The sequence below is a fragment of the Dendropsophus ebraccatus genome, chromosome 6 (assembly GCF_027789765.1).
Source record: "Dendropsophus ebraccatus isolate aDenEbr1 chromosome 6, aDenEbr1.pat, whole genome shotgun sequence".
Classification (NCBI taxonomy): domain Eukaryota; kingdom Metazoa; phylum Chordata; class Amphibia; order Anura; family Hylidae; genus Dendropsophus; species Dendropsophus ebraccatus.
The window spans coordinates 12792501-12811189 of NC_091459.1; the positions used below are offsets into that span (position 1 = coordinate 12792501).

Consider the following 18689-nt stretch of genomic DNA (forward strand, 5'->3'; position numbering starts at 1 on the left):
TAGCAAACAAAACAAGAGAATCCTAATTTGTTGGCTGATAGTTATTGTCATTAAACATTCCTCCCTGCAGATAGTTGACCATTTAAAGGGATCTTAAAGGGGTGGTGTCACAAAGCAAAGAAGGTAAAATTAGATGTGTCTGATATAGATATATGGGGGAGAGTTATCAAACATGGTGTAAAGTGAAACTGGCTCAGTTGCCCCTAGCAACCAATCAGCTTCCACCTTTCATTTTCCAAAGAGTCTGTGAGGTGGAATCTGATTGGTTGCTAGGGGCAACTGAGCCAATTCTACTTTACACCAGTTTGATAAGTCTCCCTCATAGCCTATATAACAGCTTTCCCGCAATCCCCTTGCTGTGAAGTGATAACCAACTGCCAGAAATATGTAGACAGATCATGTGACTGGGACTGAACTAAGCATGAGCAAGTGGATTCCTGGTGGGCCATTACCAAGGGCAACTAAGCAGCTCATGGGGGGGTATGTGAGTCTATATCTCTCTTGCGCCATGTTCACACACTGTCTTTTAGTAAAATAACATCCATTATTTGATAGTCAAAATAACTGCCATTATTTTGAGTCTTCAACAATGTCTATTGAAGACTATGGAAATTACCGTCTGGAACGCGACCCCCCATATATACTATATTCTGAGGACTCAGACAGCCGAATACTACGCGTATATTCAGGAGGTGATTTCACCCAATGTGGAGAACATTAAGACAAACCACAACGCTGGGTAAGTGACACCTGTACTGCATTATTTTTAAACGCCGACCATCACTGTGTGGATACAAACAGGAACGTTTTGGACTTGCATATACACCATCATATAACATAGGAAGAGTGCTAGCAAACACAGAGAGACACATGGGGGGACATTTATTAAGTCCGGCTTAAAAATGTCCCTGCAGCGCTGACACTTCACTGATGTATGTAGAGGCGCACTGCCTTTACATAAATCCCGCCCGCACGCACTCAGAGCTGGCGTAGGTTCCGTGTGAAAAATTATAAATTAAGTGGACCCAGAGAAGTGATGTATTCTCTCCAGTCTGACACAGTGCTCTCTGCTGCCACCTCTGTCCATATCAGGAACTGTCCAGAGCAGGAGCAAATTCCCATAGAAAACCTCTCCTGCTCTGGACAGTTCTTGTCTCTGACAGAAGTGGCAGCAGAGAGCACTGTTTCAGACGGAAAAGAATACATCACTTCCTGCAGAAAATAGAGCAGCTGATAAGTATGGGAAGACTGGAGATTTCTAAATTACAAATCTATATAAATCAGTTGATTTGAAAAAAAAAAAAAAAAATATATATATATATATATTGACGGAACACTCCCTTAGGCTGGGTTCACACTGAGGAATAGGTGAGGAATTGAAGAGGAATCTGCTCTTATTCTGCCAGAGCTAAATAAGCAGGGAATTTTAAGCAGAAAACTTTCCTCTACAATTCCTCAAGAATTTCTCAGTGTGAACCCAGCCTAAGGACTAGTTCACACTGAGAAAGATCGTCGGAATTCCGTGCCGCGCTCAGTGGGCTGTTGAAAGTGAATGAGAGGCCGCACGCTCATCCGCTGCCGCCGCTCTCCGCTTAAAGGACTGACATGTTTATTCTTTGAGCGGAGAGGAAGCGAACGAGCGCTCGCTCTCCCAACACTCAAAGCAGGACACTGAGCACGGTGGGATTCCGCGGCGAAGAGCTCCGCCGTGGAATTGCGCCGTGTTTACTCAGTGTGAACTGGCCCTTAAGGTTCCATTTTGCTTATTTATTTTAAATAGGAATGTTGTTGTTTTACATTAAATGTATTAGGTTACAGGGTATTGTATATTACTTCTGAAATAAAACGGAACTCTCGTCTTGGAGTTGACCTTGTCCTCGGTAAAGTTCTAAGGAATCATTATACATTTTCTTGCGTGGGAGTCGTCCAAACCCCATGAAATGACTTCTTTTCCATCCACCTTCTATAGACAACAGTCCGCTTTTCAACTATTAAAGTGAGTGTTGTGAATATCTTTGTATGGTTCTAAAGCCTATTATTAGTATTGTTCGGAAAAGCCAGCTTCCCATGAAGATAGATGTTAGCTAGGTGTTAAAATGTAGCTTAAGGGAATGTGTAATATACTTAGAAAATCTTAACACTGTATACAGCGCAGCACATTAGTCTAAAGTCCCTGCCGCATGGTAAACATTGAACAGGTAGAACTATACAGTGTTTGCATATTTTCTTAAGTAGATTATATTAAAGGATCACTGATGGGATAAGTCTCCATGTGTTCTACGGTTCAGAGCAGCTCATGATAGGCGATCGGGCTGTCAAAGCAACCATCCTACCCTATTTTAATCAATAGGGTCCATGCATGGAACTCGCCAGGGCATTGCTTTAGAAGCCCGATACCCAAGCTTAAAGTGTCACTGTCGTTTTAACTTTCAAAATATAAATCAACAGTAGATGTGATATAAAGCAAGTTTGCAATTTGCATTTATTTTTTTTTTAGTTATCATGGAAAACACAGCACTTGCTGTTTTCTGCCTCTTTTTTTTTTTAATCAAAAAACAGTTAAGAGTCAGAAAACAGGAAGCCCTGTGTATCCCAGACAACCTGAGTGCTCACAGACAGAAGGCAGTCATGTGATTGACAGACACATCTGCCTTTAGGAGACTGGACCTGGATACAGTAAGTATAGCTGTTATATAGCTGCCTTCACAAGACTGGACCTGAATACAGTAAGTAAACAGTAGCTGTTATATAGCTGCCTTCACGAAACTGGACCTGGATATCTGGTAAGTACAGCTTTGTTTTACAGCATGATAACAAGAACAAAAATAATGAATGTATATTGAAAACTTGCTTTATTTCACATCTACTGTTGATTTACTATTTGAAAGTTATAGCGACATGTACACTTTAAGGCTATGCTCATGCTACGTTCAGTTTTTTTTCCATTTAAAATGGTATGATGGACGTCCAATGTGCTCAGTGTATAAAATGACAGATGTCTGTGCGGACCTCAAAATAATGATCACTCACAAAATAATGATTACAATTCGGACATCTTTTGCAAACAGCTAACTTTTTTTAGTTGTTTTCACCATATTTCACCGTTTTTACTTGGGAATTAAATTGACTTTTCAATTAAAGAGGCCAATTAGTCACCTAAACTAGAATAATGTACCAGCAGCCATCACTGCATTGACGGACAGCCCAACAACGAAATGATGGATTTCATTTTTTCTTTTAAAAAACGGAGAGCTTTCTGCACCAAACTGTTGAGGTCGTGTGAAGGCACATCACCACAGTGACCCTTTAACTAATTTGAGATACGTATAAGTATGTTTGTAAATCTATTTTATGTTTGTTTGTTTTTTGAGGGGACAACCGAAGCTGCAATGCTCATTTTTAAGTTTTTTTTCTTAATCTTATATAGGGTCTCATGATTTTTTTCTTACTCTCTAACTAAAACTTTTGCAGTTTTAGTTTTTTTTTTTTTTTTAAATGAGAAATCCGGGAGATTATAAAATCCTGTAGCTGACAGGGGCAGAGAAAATCCATTACAAGTACAGACTTGCAGTACCTCTCTTTGTGCCCGCGATGAGCGGCAGGGCCCGTCACAGGAACCCCCCCCCCCCAGGCTCCAGGATCTCTGGAGCTGACACGTCATAATCAGTATGATGAACTGGATGCTCTGCCAGTCAGTGCCTGGGGCGGGACACGAGGGGCGAGACCATCAGCCAGTACGGGGCTTTCCCCCCAAGTTGTGACGTCATCACAACTCATGGAAAAAATGCCTTCTGGCGGGCGTCCCGAGGCCAGTCCCACCACTCACCACAGGCACAGGGAAAGGTAAGTCAGTACTTGTAATCAATTTTCATCCTGCTCCTGTCGGCTGCCAGATCTTATAATCTGCTGGACTTCTCCGGGTTACAATTCATTTCCTGTGATGAGTCCATAACAAGCTATGGATTTTGCCTGCATATAAAGCTGATTAATCCAAACTATCACACAGGTTATCTACATGTCAGGACAGGGAGGTACAGACACAATAAGACAGTGGGCCCTAGGTCTAAACCCACTCACTGTCCCTGCCTACTTGCCTCAGCCGCCCTAGGCAGCAGTGGATAACCACGTTGATGTTCCCTGCGCTAAATACATGCACACGGAACAAGACAGACAAACAAACACAAAAGAATAGTCAAACAGGCCGGGTCAAATCCAAACAAACAGCGAGTACAAAATAAGCAAGCAAACGGATAGTCAGATAGGCCGGAGGTCAGGTAACAAGTCGAGCAAAACAGAGGGATAGGAAAAGGGTACACAGGAGTAGACAGGTGAAGCTGGGACCAGGAAGTTAACCTAATAGCCAGCGCTGGAACTCTGCCTCAGCTTAGTTTTATGCTGACCAAGAGCCCGGTCCGGATCCCCATTGGACCAGCCCTCTGATCTTCCAGGTAGCAGACAGGCATAGAGACCCATCAATCACACAGACAACACAGGTGCATTATCAAGTCCAGCAGCTTCTCAGCTTAACTTATGCATTGACGGAAGCTGAGAAGCAGTCGGGTGTGGCACACAAAAACAAACACCAGGCCCAGTTCACACCAGGTACTACACATTCCTGACACTACATAAAGATTTTTTTTTTAATCTTTAACAGGTAACAAACAGGTTATTAGCATCCATTTTTTACCCCACATGCAGAAGTCAACATTCTGTATAATTATGTCCATTGACTGAGATCTGACGTTCCATTACTGTACAGTCTATTTTATCCCATAAATCTTCCTCTAGCCAGTGTTTTATAGTTTGGAATCCTGATTACTTCTGAAGCTTGCACTGCCTAATAAACTGCAAGATGAAAGAAAACTCAAGCTGCTTCTAACTTTAATCTGTCACCTTTAATAATGTAATTCCATATTTCACTTGGTATTGATGTTTAGAGACATACCTAGGAATAGAATTGCTGCTTTCAGTGCTTCAAAACAATAACACTGAGCAGCACATAATTGTCATCATGGAAATTAGATCAAGTAGGCTTTTGTTCAACGTAATAACATATTTTTACCTCTTGCTATTAAGAGACATAGACATAGTAAAATAAGGGGAAAAAATCTGTCTAATCAAACATAATATATAAAGATTTAAAGGTTTTTTTAAGGGATATATATATGACTATCATACCAGAGTTTCTGCTACTCATTCAATAAAATGTACCTTATGCCATATATACAAGCAAAGCTAAGTATCACCCCTCATTATGATTTTGCCATAGACAGCCACTTACAGTACATCTTAGCATGAAAAAGTAGCCTATTCTTGACGTAAGACTTTCTAAACATGGGGAATATCTATAGATGAGACTTTGATGTTGGAGCACAGTTCAAAACAAAGAGGAAACTTTGGGGAGTACCCATCACGGCCCGGCTGATGGACTGGCCAGTCAGTGACTGGGACGGGTAGCCGCTCCAGGCACTGATTTGCTGAGCGGACAGTCCATCAGCTGGGAAAAGCATTTCCCCAGACATCATCACAACTCAGGGGAGAATACCTTCCAGCGGGGTTCCCAAAAGTGGTTACCCCGCTCAACACGGTCAGGGGGAGAGGTAAGTGCCTACTGGTTATGAAATTCTCCCCTGCCCCTGTTGGCTGGCAGATTTTAAAAATGGCCGGACTTCTTTATTTCCTTAGTCTCGGTGTCAGGACAGGGAGGTACACATACGACAAGACAGTGGGCCTTAGGTCTGAACCCACCCACTGTCCCTGCCTACTTGCCTCAATCGGCCCTAGGCGGCCGTGGTCAACCACGTAGACGTTCCCTACGCTAAATACGTGCACACAGAACAAGACGGACAAACAAACACAAAAGAATAGTCAAACAGGCCGGGTCAAATCCAAACAGGCAGTACAGTACAGAATCAGTAAACAATCGGATAGTGAAAAAGTCAGGCAAGAGGTCAGATGACGAGTCGAGTAAAACAGAGGGATTAGGAACAGGGATCGCAGGAGAAGTCAGGGAATCTGACACCAGGGAGTTAACCTAATAGCCAGCGCTTAGACTCTGCCTCAGCTTTGTTTTATGCTGACCAAGAGCCCGGTCCGGATCCCCATTGGACTGGCGCTCTGATCAACCAGGTTACAGACAGGCAGAGAAACCCGTCAATCACAGAGACAAGACAGGGGCATAATCAAGTCCAAAAGATTCTCAGCTTAGCTTCTGCATTGCCGTAAACAACAGGCCCAGTTCACACCAGGCACTGCAGATTCCTGACACTCGGCTGTGGTGGAAATGCTACATGCAAAATTGGTAATACAGTTTACAAATAACACCTATATAACTCTTTCATCAAGGGTGACTAGGTAAGATAGACATGACAGAGAGCCCTAGTACTACTCCCTCCCAGCTTTCCCTACCTACTTGCCCATCTGACTATAGGGGATTGGGGGCAACTGGTCGACATTCTCTTCCTACACCCAACTGCACACAGTCAAAATACAAGACAAACATACGTAGTGTGCCTATCTGTGTGTATGAATATATGCATTTGCGTATCTACTGCATATAGAGTGCCTATTTGAGTATGAATATGTGCATGTGTGTATGTAGTGTGCCTATCTGTGTATATATATGCATTTGTGAATATACTGTATGTATTGTGCCTATACAATTTGTATGTGTAGTTGGGGGGGGGGGCAATGAGAAGTTTTCTATGGCGGCCCAGTCTTTTCTAGTTATTCCCCTGGTATGTAAACTCATATAGGAAAAGCTATGAATCAGGGATAGCAGGACATTACTATGAGTCCTAACAGTATTGAACTTTTTTTTCCCCATATAAATACTTAATCAAATCTTTAAAAAAAAAAAAAAAAAAATATATATATATATATATATATATATATATATATATATATATATATATATATCCTGGGCTCAGTGTCTCCTACTCTGTTATATGTTGCCCATAGATAATGTAAGATGGGATGTCTGACATATACAGTACATTGTGCATTGAAATAGTTACTAAGAAAAATGCAAACAGGGTCTGTGGCAATGCCATAGTCCTAACTTGTATTATGTGACTGTGTGGAGTAACTTCATCTATTATTAAACTAATGTCTGATAATATTTTCAGTTTATTCTATTCTGGTGATATTAAAAATGTTTAGCTGTTTATGGAAAATTATTGTATTATAGTTGCAGCTTTGTTATGACTTCAGGCAGAATTGATTCCCGGTTCATTAAAATAATTTTGCTGTATGAGTCTCACGAGTTCATATCAAACTTTCAAGCAAACGTAATAATACAGCTACTGTAGAAGGATGGAAAAAAAGCAGGTGTTCCGAAATTCACTATTCACACGTCCACAATGTAATTATTTATTTATTTTGTATTAATTCCATCTTAAAGCAGTGTTCTCTCACCTCGTAATATACTTTATTAAACATGAGTAATCGCGAAAAAACCCAATGTACGTGTCATCATTGGGGCATTACATACTTGGCCAGCCCAAGTGTTGCAACTCAATGGCACATGCATTGATATACTGTTCACACACAGCTTGAATCTTCTCTCAGGTATCTCCAAGTGGGAGTATAGAGGAATGCAGTAATTCAGTTAGTGCATTGGACCAATCTGATACCCAGTCTATCAAGTAGTACAAAAAAGTGGGATAGACATAAAACCTCATGTTTAATGGTTACCTAATAAAATTCACCAAGTATTGTGAACCCTTCAACCATATAGGTAAACCTGCTAGACCTATAAATCTAAAAAAAGTATGAGATACAACAACCTAACATACCACAGTAGGTTGTATTAAACGCAATAGTGCTAGTGTTACTCAAATGAGCAATATTTAGGGGATGTCATTAGCGTATCAACATCTTCAAACTATTCCTCCCAACGTGTTTCTGTCACGATAATGTGATGTCCTCAGGGAAGAGCTAATTACTGAGGCTACTGGATAACCAGCAAGGTATAGACACAAGGTAATGTAATTATGTCATAGCCCAACATAGCCTGCCATAGTTTCTTAATTAGTTACACAAAATGATAATAAATGTGCTGAAAAAATATTACTATGGTTTCGAGTATGATATTGCCAATATGGCCCAAATATGTAATATTGGCCAAGACCTGGCTACTCACAACTACCCAATGGCACCTGGCAGACCTCCATCCGGGGACAATCAGTTTGTGTCCCTTTGGTGTGTATGTGCAGTGGCACTTAAAAATAACCAGAGGTGTGATGATGGGGGAAGTCCATTCTTGGAGAACTCTCTGGTGGGAGGGAGAATGCTAACACATGCACAAGGTCACTGCAAACATCACATCTCCAGCTATCACCTTCACCAGCACTCTTCATGTTATAGAGGTACGACCAGGGCATTAAAGTACATACAGTACAAGAGGTGGTTGCAGCCTCAAACAACTACTATAATATAATAGATATGTATTGTGTTATTACCATGAAGCCATGTAGACAGTTTGTGACATGTTTCAAGCTGACAGTTTCCCCTTGGGGTATGTTCATATGTAACATGTTCGCAGAAAATTTCATGCTGCACATATCGCAGAAAATTTACTTAGATACTGAGATACTACTACAGTCTACAGCCTAACATCCTCACACCATATTTTAATTCCACTGTAGGGCTATGCTCACACTACGTAAAAGCACGGCCATTGTTGCAATCGGCTACAACGGGCGTACTTTTTGCGGGGTGGAACAATGCCTTATTTTCAATGGGATCCCGGCTGGAGCGTATACACATCGTATACGCTCTGGCTGGGATCCGTGCGGCGCCGCAATTAACTGACATGACCGTTTTCTGCGGCCGCAATTCAATGAATTGCGGCCGTAGAGAACTCTGTCAGTTCACACAGTGAAGCGAGCAGCTCACTGTGTGCTATGGGAAGCTATGGGGTCACGGAAAGGCCGGTCTCATACGTTGTGTGAATATAGCCTAGAAGTTTATTAACAACCCTATAACTACTATTTCAGGCCGGTAAAAGAATAAAGACACCATGCTTCCTCTGGCATGCTCCTGTCTGCTTCTTTGGGTCCGGGCTCACTGACAGTCTGCTCAGGGAATCACTGGCTGTGGTGGAGAAGCTCAGTGATTGGCTGAGTGAGCTGTCAGTGAGTTTGTACCCAGAGAAGCAGACAGGAGTGCACTGGAGGAACGGGAGTGGGTAAGCATAATGTCTGTATTATTTTTACTGGTCCAGCATAGAGCTAGTTAAAGAAAGTTGCCAATATATTCTTACAGTGGTATGAGAATATGGAGCAAGAATGCAAGGTTATTGACTCTAATTTTTTATAAAGAAAGTTGCCACTACAGTCAATGGAAACAAAATGTACAGTGCTATGGACTATAATTGTAATGCAGCAGATTTGCTGCTATATGCACAGAGGGAAATCGTCTGCAAACTCGCAAACTCGTTACGTGTGAATCTACCCTTAGGCCATGTTCACACTTTGTAAGACACTGACCATTCCGTGACCCGGCCGATGTTAGGAAAGACCATCCGGGCCGATACTGCAGTACCAGATGATCTTTACTGCCCCTGTATTCGGATGCGGGCACAAATATACACCTGGTGTACACTGCCCCCAGCATCCAATCACAGCTCCTCTTTTATTTTACCATAGCTGAAAGCTGAGCTGTGATTGGTTGCTGTGGGCAGTTTTCACGAGGTGTATATTTACACCCTTTCATAAATCTCCCCCTATGTATATACACTCCAGCCGGGATTCCAAAGAAGGCAGCACTACGTAAGGCAGCACTACATATGTGCTACAATTGCCGTGATTACTACATAGCTTGCATAGTGTGAACATAGCCTTAAGCGATAAAATTTAAAGGCCTCAGAAATCCACACCAACTCAGAGCTGCCCCCTTTACATGAAGCCATGCCCTTTCCATGCCATGTACCGGCCACCTGGAGAGCACCATGGGGAAGTGTGATGAGTTGGGGATAAAAGGGGTCTCCCAGCGAGGAGCCATGAGGGGGTCTCTGCGACCATGACAGGATTATTGGGGTTTGTCCTAGGATAATAGTGGTAGCATAAGGAATACAGGGAAGAGTTAAGATTGGGAGAGGGAGGGGAGGGGGAACAGGTAGGGGCTTTGTGTAGGAACAATGGATTCATTAGTATGCAGCAGGAAAACCTGGGGGAGGTAGTGAGCTAGCTTGGTATAAAAGGGCAGGTAGCCAGGCCAGGGACACAGCACAAGATCCCACCCTTTTTGTTTATTGTATTTATCTGTTTTTTGTTGCAAATTGTGTTTTTACTTTTGTGAGGCAGAAATCACGGTCCTTCAGCCTTGGTACACCCTTGGATTTACATAGTTACATAGTTAATACGGTTGAAAAAAGACACATGTCCATCAAGTTCAACCAAGGAGGGGATGGATACAGGGAAGGGGGAGGGGTGATAAGTTCTATACATATGCATTTATATTATTTTGGTCTAAGAACCTGTCTAGCCCTGTTTTGAAGCCCTCTACTGTTTTTGCTGTGACCAGATCCTGTGGTAGACTGTTCCACAGATTCACAGTTCTCATGGTAAAGAAGGCTTGTCGCCTCCAGAGATTGAACCTTTTTTTCTCCAGGCGGAGGCAGTGCCCTCTTGTCCTTTGAGGGGGTTTTACCTGGAACATCTTTTCCCCATATCTCTTGTAGGGACCATTTATATATTTAAATAAGTTAATCATATCTCCCCTTAAACGTCTCTTCTCCAGACTAAACAAATGTAATTCTTTTAATCTCTCCTCATAACTAAGATGCTCCATTCCCCTTATTAGTTTAGTTGCCCGTCTTTGTACCCTCTCCAGCTCTAGAACATCCTTTTTATGAATCGGGTTCCAAAACTGGACAGCATACTCCAGATGAGGCCGCACCAAAGCTTTATAAAGCGGTAATATTATATCCCTGTCCCGAGAGTCCAGGCCTGTTTTAATGCATGACAATATCCTACTGGCCTTAGAAGCAGCTGACTGACATTGTGTACTGTTCTGTAGTCTATTATCTACAAGTACACCCAGATCCTTCTCCATCAGTGACTCTCCCAGAGTAACTCCCCCCAGGACATATGATGCATGTGGGTTATTAGTACCCAGGTGCATAACTTTACATTTATCCACATTGAACCTCATTTGCCAAGTGGACGCTCAAACACTCAGTGTGTCTAAGTCATCCTGTAACCTCTGCACATCCTCCATAGACTGTACTGTACTACAAGGCTTGGTGTCATCTGCAAAGATAGAAACATTGCTGTTAATTCCATTCTCAATATCATTAATAAACAAGTTAAACAGAAGAGGGCCCAGTACTGACCCTTGGGGTACACCACTTATTACCGGGGACCATTCGGAGTAGGAATCATTGACCACCACTCTCTGGGTACGATTATTAAGCCAGTTTTCAATCCAGTTACACATTAAATTTTCCAAACCAATAGACTTTAACTTACCCATCAGACGTCCATGAGGAACTGTCAAACGCTTTTGCAAAATCCAGGTACACTATATCCACAGCCGCGCCGCCATCCAGGCTTCTACTTACCTCTTCATAGAAACATATTAGGTTGGTTTGACAGCTTCTGTCCTTAGTAAAACCATGCTGGTTATCACTTATAATACTATTAGCCACTACATATTCCTGGATGTAGTCCCTTATAAGCCCCTCAAATAGTTTCCCCACAATGGACGTTAAGCTTACGGGTCTATAGTTACCTGGGGAAGTTCGAGAGCCCTTTTTGAAGATCGGCATTACATTTGCCTTACGCCAGTCCCTCGGCACAATACCAGTAAGCAAAGAATCACGGAATATTTCATACAAGGGTAGTGAAATTACAGAACTGAGTTCCCTAAGAACTCTGGGGTGCAATCCATCAGGCCCTGGAGCTTTGGTTACATTGAGTTTGTTTAATTTATCTTGGACCATATCTATAGTAAACCAGTTCAGTACATTACATGTGTTAGCAGCACTGGCCCCACCCACCTCAGTACTGGCCCCACCCACCACAGCTCCATCCTCTTTTGTATATACAGAACTGAAGAACCCATTAAGTAACTCAGCTTTCTCCTGATCCCCAGTTATTAATTCCCCGTCGCCATTATTTAGGGGTCCTACATGCTCTGACCTTGGTTTTTTTGCATTAATATATTTGAAGAATTTTGGGGGGTTTCTTTTGCTTTCTATAGCTACCTGCCTTTCATTGTGAATTTTTGCTGCTTTTATTACATTTTTACAGGTTTTGTTGACTTCTTTGTAATGTTTAAATGCTACAGCTGACCCCTCTGATTTATATTTTTTGAATGCCCCTTTTTTCTCATTTATAGCCCTTCTAACCTCGGTTGTAAGCCATGTGGGATTGGATTTTAACCGTTTATATTTGTTACCCATAGGAATATATTTGGCAGTACAGTTATTTAATGTGGATTTGAAGATTTCCCATTTATTAGCTGTATCCGTATGTGACAGCAGCCGCTCCCAGTCTATGCCCTGAAGTTCTGCCCTTAACCCAGGAAAATTGGCCCTTTTAAAATTAAGAGTTTTTGCCCTCCCAACATGTTTTTCTTTTCTACACTTTAAGCTAAAAGTCTCTATATTGTGGTCACTATTACCCAGGTGTTCATGGACAGTGACATCCCCAACCAGCTCAGCGTTGTTAGAAATAACCAGATCCAACAAGGCATCACTTCTAGTTGGCTCCTCCACAAACTGGCCCAGAAAATTATCCTGCAGGAGGTTAAGAAATTCCCTCCCCTTTGTGGTTTTAGCTGAACCGTGACCCCAATCTATATCTGGGTAGTTGAGGTCCCCCATTATCACTACTGTTCCCTCCCGGGCAGCCCGCTCTATTTGTCTATTCAACTGGCCATCTACCTCCTCAGTAATGTTGGGGGGTCTATAGATTACACCAAGAATAATTTTTTCACTCTTTACCTCCTTCTGTAGTTCTACCCATAATGCTTCCACATCATCACAGTCATCTCCCACTATTGCATCTTTTACACTCACTTTAATATCATTTCTGACATACAGACATACTCCTCCTCCCCTTCTGCCCACCCGGTCCCTTCTGAACAACGTAAATCCCTGAATATTGACAGCCCAGTCATGTGAGGAGTCCAGCCATGTCTCAGTCACACCAACCACATCAATGGACTCCTCCAGAACCAAGGCCTCCAGCTCCCCCATCTTGCTGGCTAGACTTCTGGCATTAGTAACCATACACTTTATATTACCATCGAGTTTAACCGCTTCATTATAAGAAATGGGATTTATTACTGTGCTGTGGCTACAATCATCCTCACTGTTCATCCGCAACATATGGATCTCCCTATGCACTGCTCTTATCCTCCCCCCACAGGACCCTTCTCCTCCCTCCTCATTGTTCTGTCCCCTCTCTAACCTATCTGCCACTACATTACATACTTCATTGTCCTCCCTCCACATCCCTAGTTTAAAAACCCCTCCACCCCTTCTAGGATTCTCTCCCCCAGCACAGCGGACCCCCTTCCATTAAGGTGCAAATTATCTGCGGAAAACAGATTGTACCCCAATGAAAAGTCAGCCCAGTGCTCTAAAAACCCAAACCCTTCTCCTCTACACCATGACTTGAGCCATGCATTTAACTCCCTAAGCTCCCGCTGTCTTTCCTGCGATGCGCATGGCACAGGCAGTATTCCAGAGAATACCACCTTGGAGGTCCTTCCCTTCAACTTAGCACCTAGTTCTCTAAAATTATTTTTAATAGACCTCCACCTACCTTGTATCCTGTCATTGGTTCCCACATGGACCACGACAGCTGGGTCATCCCCAGCCCCCCCAAGTAATTTATCCACCCTTTCCACCACATGCCGAACCCTGGCACCAGGGAGACAGCAAACCATTCGGTTGAGGCGGTCTTGGCGACAAATTATTCTATCCGTCTTCCTGATTATAGAATCCCCTACAACCACTAGCTGTCTAGGCCTACCTACAATACCATCCCGCCCACTACTAGTTGGACTGTTCCCCCGGCTGTTAGGGAGAACAGGTTCCACTAGAGCTGCCATTTCTGACACGGATGCCCTTGCATCATCACCTAACTTGGCAATTTTGCTTGGGCATATAGTAGGAGAAGTGGCCTTCCTTTTCTTGGATCCCTTACTGGTCCCTCTAACTACATTAACCCAGCTACTTACTTGGGCCTCCTGATCTACATCACCACCCTCCATCTCTAACCCACTAACTTCCTGCTCAGTGAGCCGAAGTTCCCTCTCAAGGTGGCCAAGTTCCCTCAGTGTTGCAATATGCTTCTCCAGATCTCTAACTCGAGCTTCTAGATGGGCAACATGCTCACATCTGTCACAGCGGTACTCACCCTGGAACACCTGCTCCAGTTGTGCGTACATGCAGCAGACTGCGCACTGAATGAATCCTTCCATCTCGCTAGCCATCATCCTCAGTGCAACAAAAACAGTGAAAAAGAAAGAGATTTAGCACTTACCAGAACTTGTAACTCCTTCTTTCAACTCCTTTTTTCAACTCCACTTATTTTCAACCACTTGTCAGCAAGCACAGTGAGCAAGCACACACAGTGAGTGCTGAGCCTTGATTTAAGCACCTGAGATCAATTAACCCCACCCCCAGGTGCAGAGCAGACCAGAGAAAAAAAAACTGTTTGGACCTGTTTAACTAAGCAACTATGGCACTAGCTATCTATGCACTGCAGCAATGCACACCACACAATTGCACAAAAACAACAATATATCAGTCACTCCAAACCCACTGAATCACCAACAACTCCTTTTTTAAACTCCACTTATTTTCAACCACTTGTCAGGGATTATGGATCCCCTGATAGGGACAGTTCTGCTTTACAGCAAAACTGCTGTAAAGGGGGAGAGGATGTCTGTATTGTCTACCCTCAGTGAATGGATACTCTTAGTTTCCTTGTTGAAGTTGGCAATGTTTAAAAAGTAGAACATATGCTAAAATTTCCACCAAAGTTGCTTTAATTGTGTTCATTGGGGGCTAAAGTAGTATGGGTTTGTGAAAGTGGAGTTAGCAGGTTCCCCCCTTAGGGTATATGCACATGGAATAATTCTTGCGGAATACTCCGTGTGCAATCCTCCGCTCGCTCCTCCGCTCTCCCACATGAATTTCTGCCTGTCACATAGGCTCCATTATATGCTCGGGTGGATTCCGCCATCGTTGACAAGACAATTTTTTGGACGGACAGCGGAATCGTGACAGGTCACACAATGGAAAGTGCAGCTACGGCCGCATTCTCCATTGTTTTTCATGGTGAATTGGGATGCGCTCATATCCCAATTCAACAGAAGTGAAGATGCAGTACTGGCCAGGATGATCTTCACTGATACAGAACGGCCGGTCTCATACGATGTGTAAACATGGCTTCAGTGTCTGTTCACACATACAGGATCTGCAGCAGATTTGATGCTGTGTTTAGTCATTGAGTTACACTGATATATGCTGTGGATCTGCTTTGGATCCTTTACGTGTGAACGCACCCTAATTACACAACATTTTCTGACTTTTGGGTGATCTACGCCAGGCACAGACCTTAATGATTTCCCCTCTGTGTCTGCTCATCCCTGGCTTACTGTTTACATGCTAAATATTACATTCCCAAAGTGAAATCATCTCTGTGCAAATGCACACGTTAAATGATTAACAAATTCAAGTTCTTTAAAAGAAAAGGATGCCTTGTCCTTTAATGGGAGAGAGGATGTATTGTTTTCTGCTTTTATACATGAATTATTAGTCTGCACATGCAGACCACTAAATTATGCTGAAATCTGAAATACCATCCTTGCTTACTGTCCTTCATCCAAGCATTAAATTATTCATGGAAATATTACAATATCTAATCCAGAGACTAAAGATGTTTTTCTTCTTTTTTGGTATATTTTGTTCTTTACATATTATTTGTGAAAACATGCAGACCAAATAAGAAGAGATTTGTATTAGGGCTCATGTTTCATTTTAATTATCAGTGTTCCTATTTCCTATTTCGGCTACCTGTCATCAAGGAGGTTCCTGAATAATGCATAGTAGACTATAGAAATGTATCAAATAGCTCTGCTTTGCTAAAAGGAAAAATAAAATATTAATTGTGTTTAAATCTCGTATTCCGTGCATAGGCTTTGGGGTGTGACGTACAATGCTGGACATGTTATACAGTAAGTCCAATAACGGGCGGAAGATTTCTATTAAATTACTCACTGCGCTTGTTGGTTTTATATATTGCTTTTATGTGAATTATTATTTTATTTAACCCCTTAGGGACTATTTAAATGTTGCTGTCAGTTGTGTTTGTTTTGGTTAATTAGCCGGGATTGGCACTGTACTGAGATACGTCATGGGTCCTTAAGGGGTTAATGCACAAAAAACCTAAACTTTAACAACATTGCTTGTCTCTGTCTTCATATATTTTGCTTAAAGGGAACCTGTCACCAAGACACTGCTCTCTAATCTATCACCATCTTGTTATTGAGCAGGAAGAGCTGAGCAGATTAAAGGGGTTGTCCGGCGAAAAAAATTATTCACAGAATAACACACATTACAAAGTTATACAACTTTGTAATGTATGTTATGTCTGTGAATGGCCCCCTTCCCCGTGTCCCACCACCCCCACCCGTGTACCCGGAAGTGTGGTGCGCTATACATTACCTGTCACGTGCCGACCACGGTCTCCGATCCTCAGCAGTGACGTCTTCTTCGGGAGGCCAGCGGATCTTCCCGAGTGCCGGCCGCCCTCTGCAGCGTCATCCGAAGCTCAGCCGCGATTGGCTGAGCATAACTGTGCTCAGCCAATCGCGGCTGAGCAGCTGATGACGTGGCCGCGTCATCAGCCGCTCAGCCGCGATTGGCTGAGCATAACTGTGCTCAGCCAATCGCGGCTGAGCGGCTGATGACGCGGCCACGTCATCAGCTGCTCAGCCGCGATTGGCTGAGCACAGTTATGCTCAGCCAATCGCGGCTGAGCTTCGGATGACGCTGCAGAGGGCGGCCGGCACTCGGGAAGATCCGCCGAACTTACGAAGAAGACGTCACTGCTGACGATCGGAGACCGTGGACGACACGACATGCGGTGAGTATAATGCACCACACTTCCGGGTCTAGCGTGGGTGGGGGGAAACACGGGGAAGGGGGCCATTCACAGACATAACATACATTACAAAGTTGTATAACTTTTTAATGTGTGTTATTCTGTGAATAATTTTTTTCGCCGGACAACCCCTTTAATATATAACTTTGTGGGAAAAGATTCATTATAACTTGTAACTTGTTGATTGAAATCGCTGCTTATTCGGTGATAAGGAGTCCAGTGGATGGTGTCATTGAATCCTTATGAGACTCAATGGACTGGACTCTTTAGCAAGGAAAGATTGGAGATTTCAATCAATAAATTTCAAATTATACTGAAAATTTTCCCATAAAAATATATATTAGAGATGAGCAAAGCGATTCCGGCAAATCAAAATTCACAGCAAATCGGGCCGTCAATTCTGCAAAGCGAATTCATTAAGGAAATTTTCGAAAAAACAAAAAGGCGGCAGCACTTGCTGTCTGGAGCGTCACTGGGTAGAAGACATAAATTAACCATAATCCCCATCTAATCAGCTGCAGGCCCCTCTGTGATGTCAGCCCCTCCCCCTCTATATAAGGAGGTTCGGTAACAGAGGCGGCCAGTCGGCTGTGTGTGGAGGAGAGAGCAGGATGGCAACAGGCAGTTACAGCAGAGCAGGGAGAGACTAACAGAGAGATATAGGGCCAGAGAGGAGAGGATAGGATAGGAGGGCTTATTGTGGGTGATTGTTTGTTGTAAATGCCATCCAAGTCTCTAGTTTACCAAATAACTGGGTGCATATAGGAAGTCACTGGGACCAGTGAAGATTCCCTCACTGGGCACTGTAAACTCCTTTTGAGTAATACCAAGTTACTGGGATCAGTGAATGTAGCGTGCGCCTTACATAATCAGTGCTTGAGTTTCATTAAATTGGCTGATTTTCATGGCTACAGGCTCCCTTTATCAGCTAAAAACAACAAATAGCATATTATAGGGTTGAAGAATCTTGTAGCAAACTCAAATTTGGTTTCGTTTTCTGTTGGGATCTGCAAAGAACACACACACACACACACACACAAGTAAGACTGGGCCCATGTTTTTGCAATCCATTTAAAAAAAAATATATATTTTATATAATGGAAGTCAATGAAAAAAACGGATCAAAAAGGTTGCACACAAATGCATCTGTTTTGATCCGCTTTTCCATTGACTTCCATTATAAAAAAAAAAAAGGATCAAAATGGATCTTTTTTTTGTAACGGACACAAAAATGAGGTCGACTACGTTTTTGTGTACATGAAAAAAAATGGATCAATTTTGATCCTTTTATTTAATAATTGAAGTCAATGGAAAAACGGATCAAAACAGATGCACACAAATGCATCCGTCCCCCCCCAAAAAAAAAAAATGGATTAAAAAAACAGATTGCAAAAACGTAGTGTGAACCCAGCCTAAGCATAATATATAAAGTACAAATGTATAATTGTGAATGTATACATCATTTTCCCTCTGTAAATAAAATGAAATCTGCCTTAACTTCTTATACCACATGTATTTTTTTTTTTTGTATTCCACATCATGTATAGTTAAAACTCTTTC

At 42.5% G+C, this 18689-nt stretch overlaps 1 protein-coding gene across 1 annotated transcript in view; it reads left to right on the top strand.

Annotated features, from left to right (window-relative positions):
- Window positions 1–689: 689 nt before the first annotated feature.
- Window positions 690–18689, top strand: part of CSMD1 (CUB and Sushi multiple domains 1) — a 946348-nt gene continuing 928348 nt past the window's right edge. Inside the window, exon 1 of the mRNA XM_069973446.1 lies at window positions 690–739. Coding sequence (XP_069829547.1) covers window positions 706–739 — 34 coding nt within the window. The 5' untranslated portion in view covers window positions 690–705. The remainder of the gene's footprint in view (window positions 740–18689) is intronic.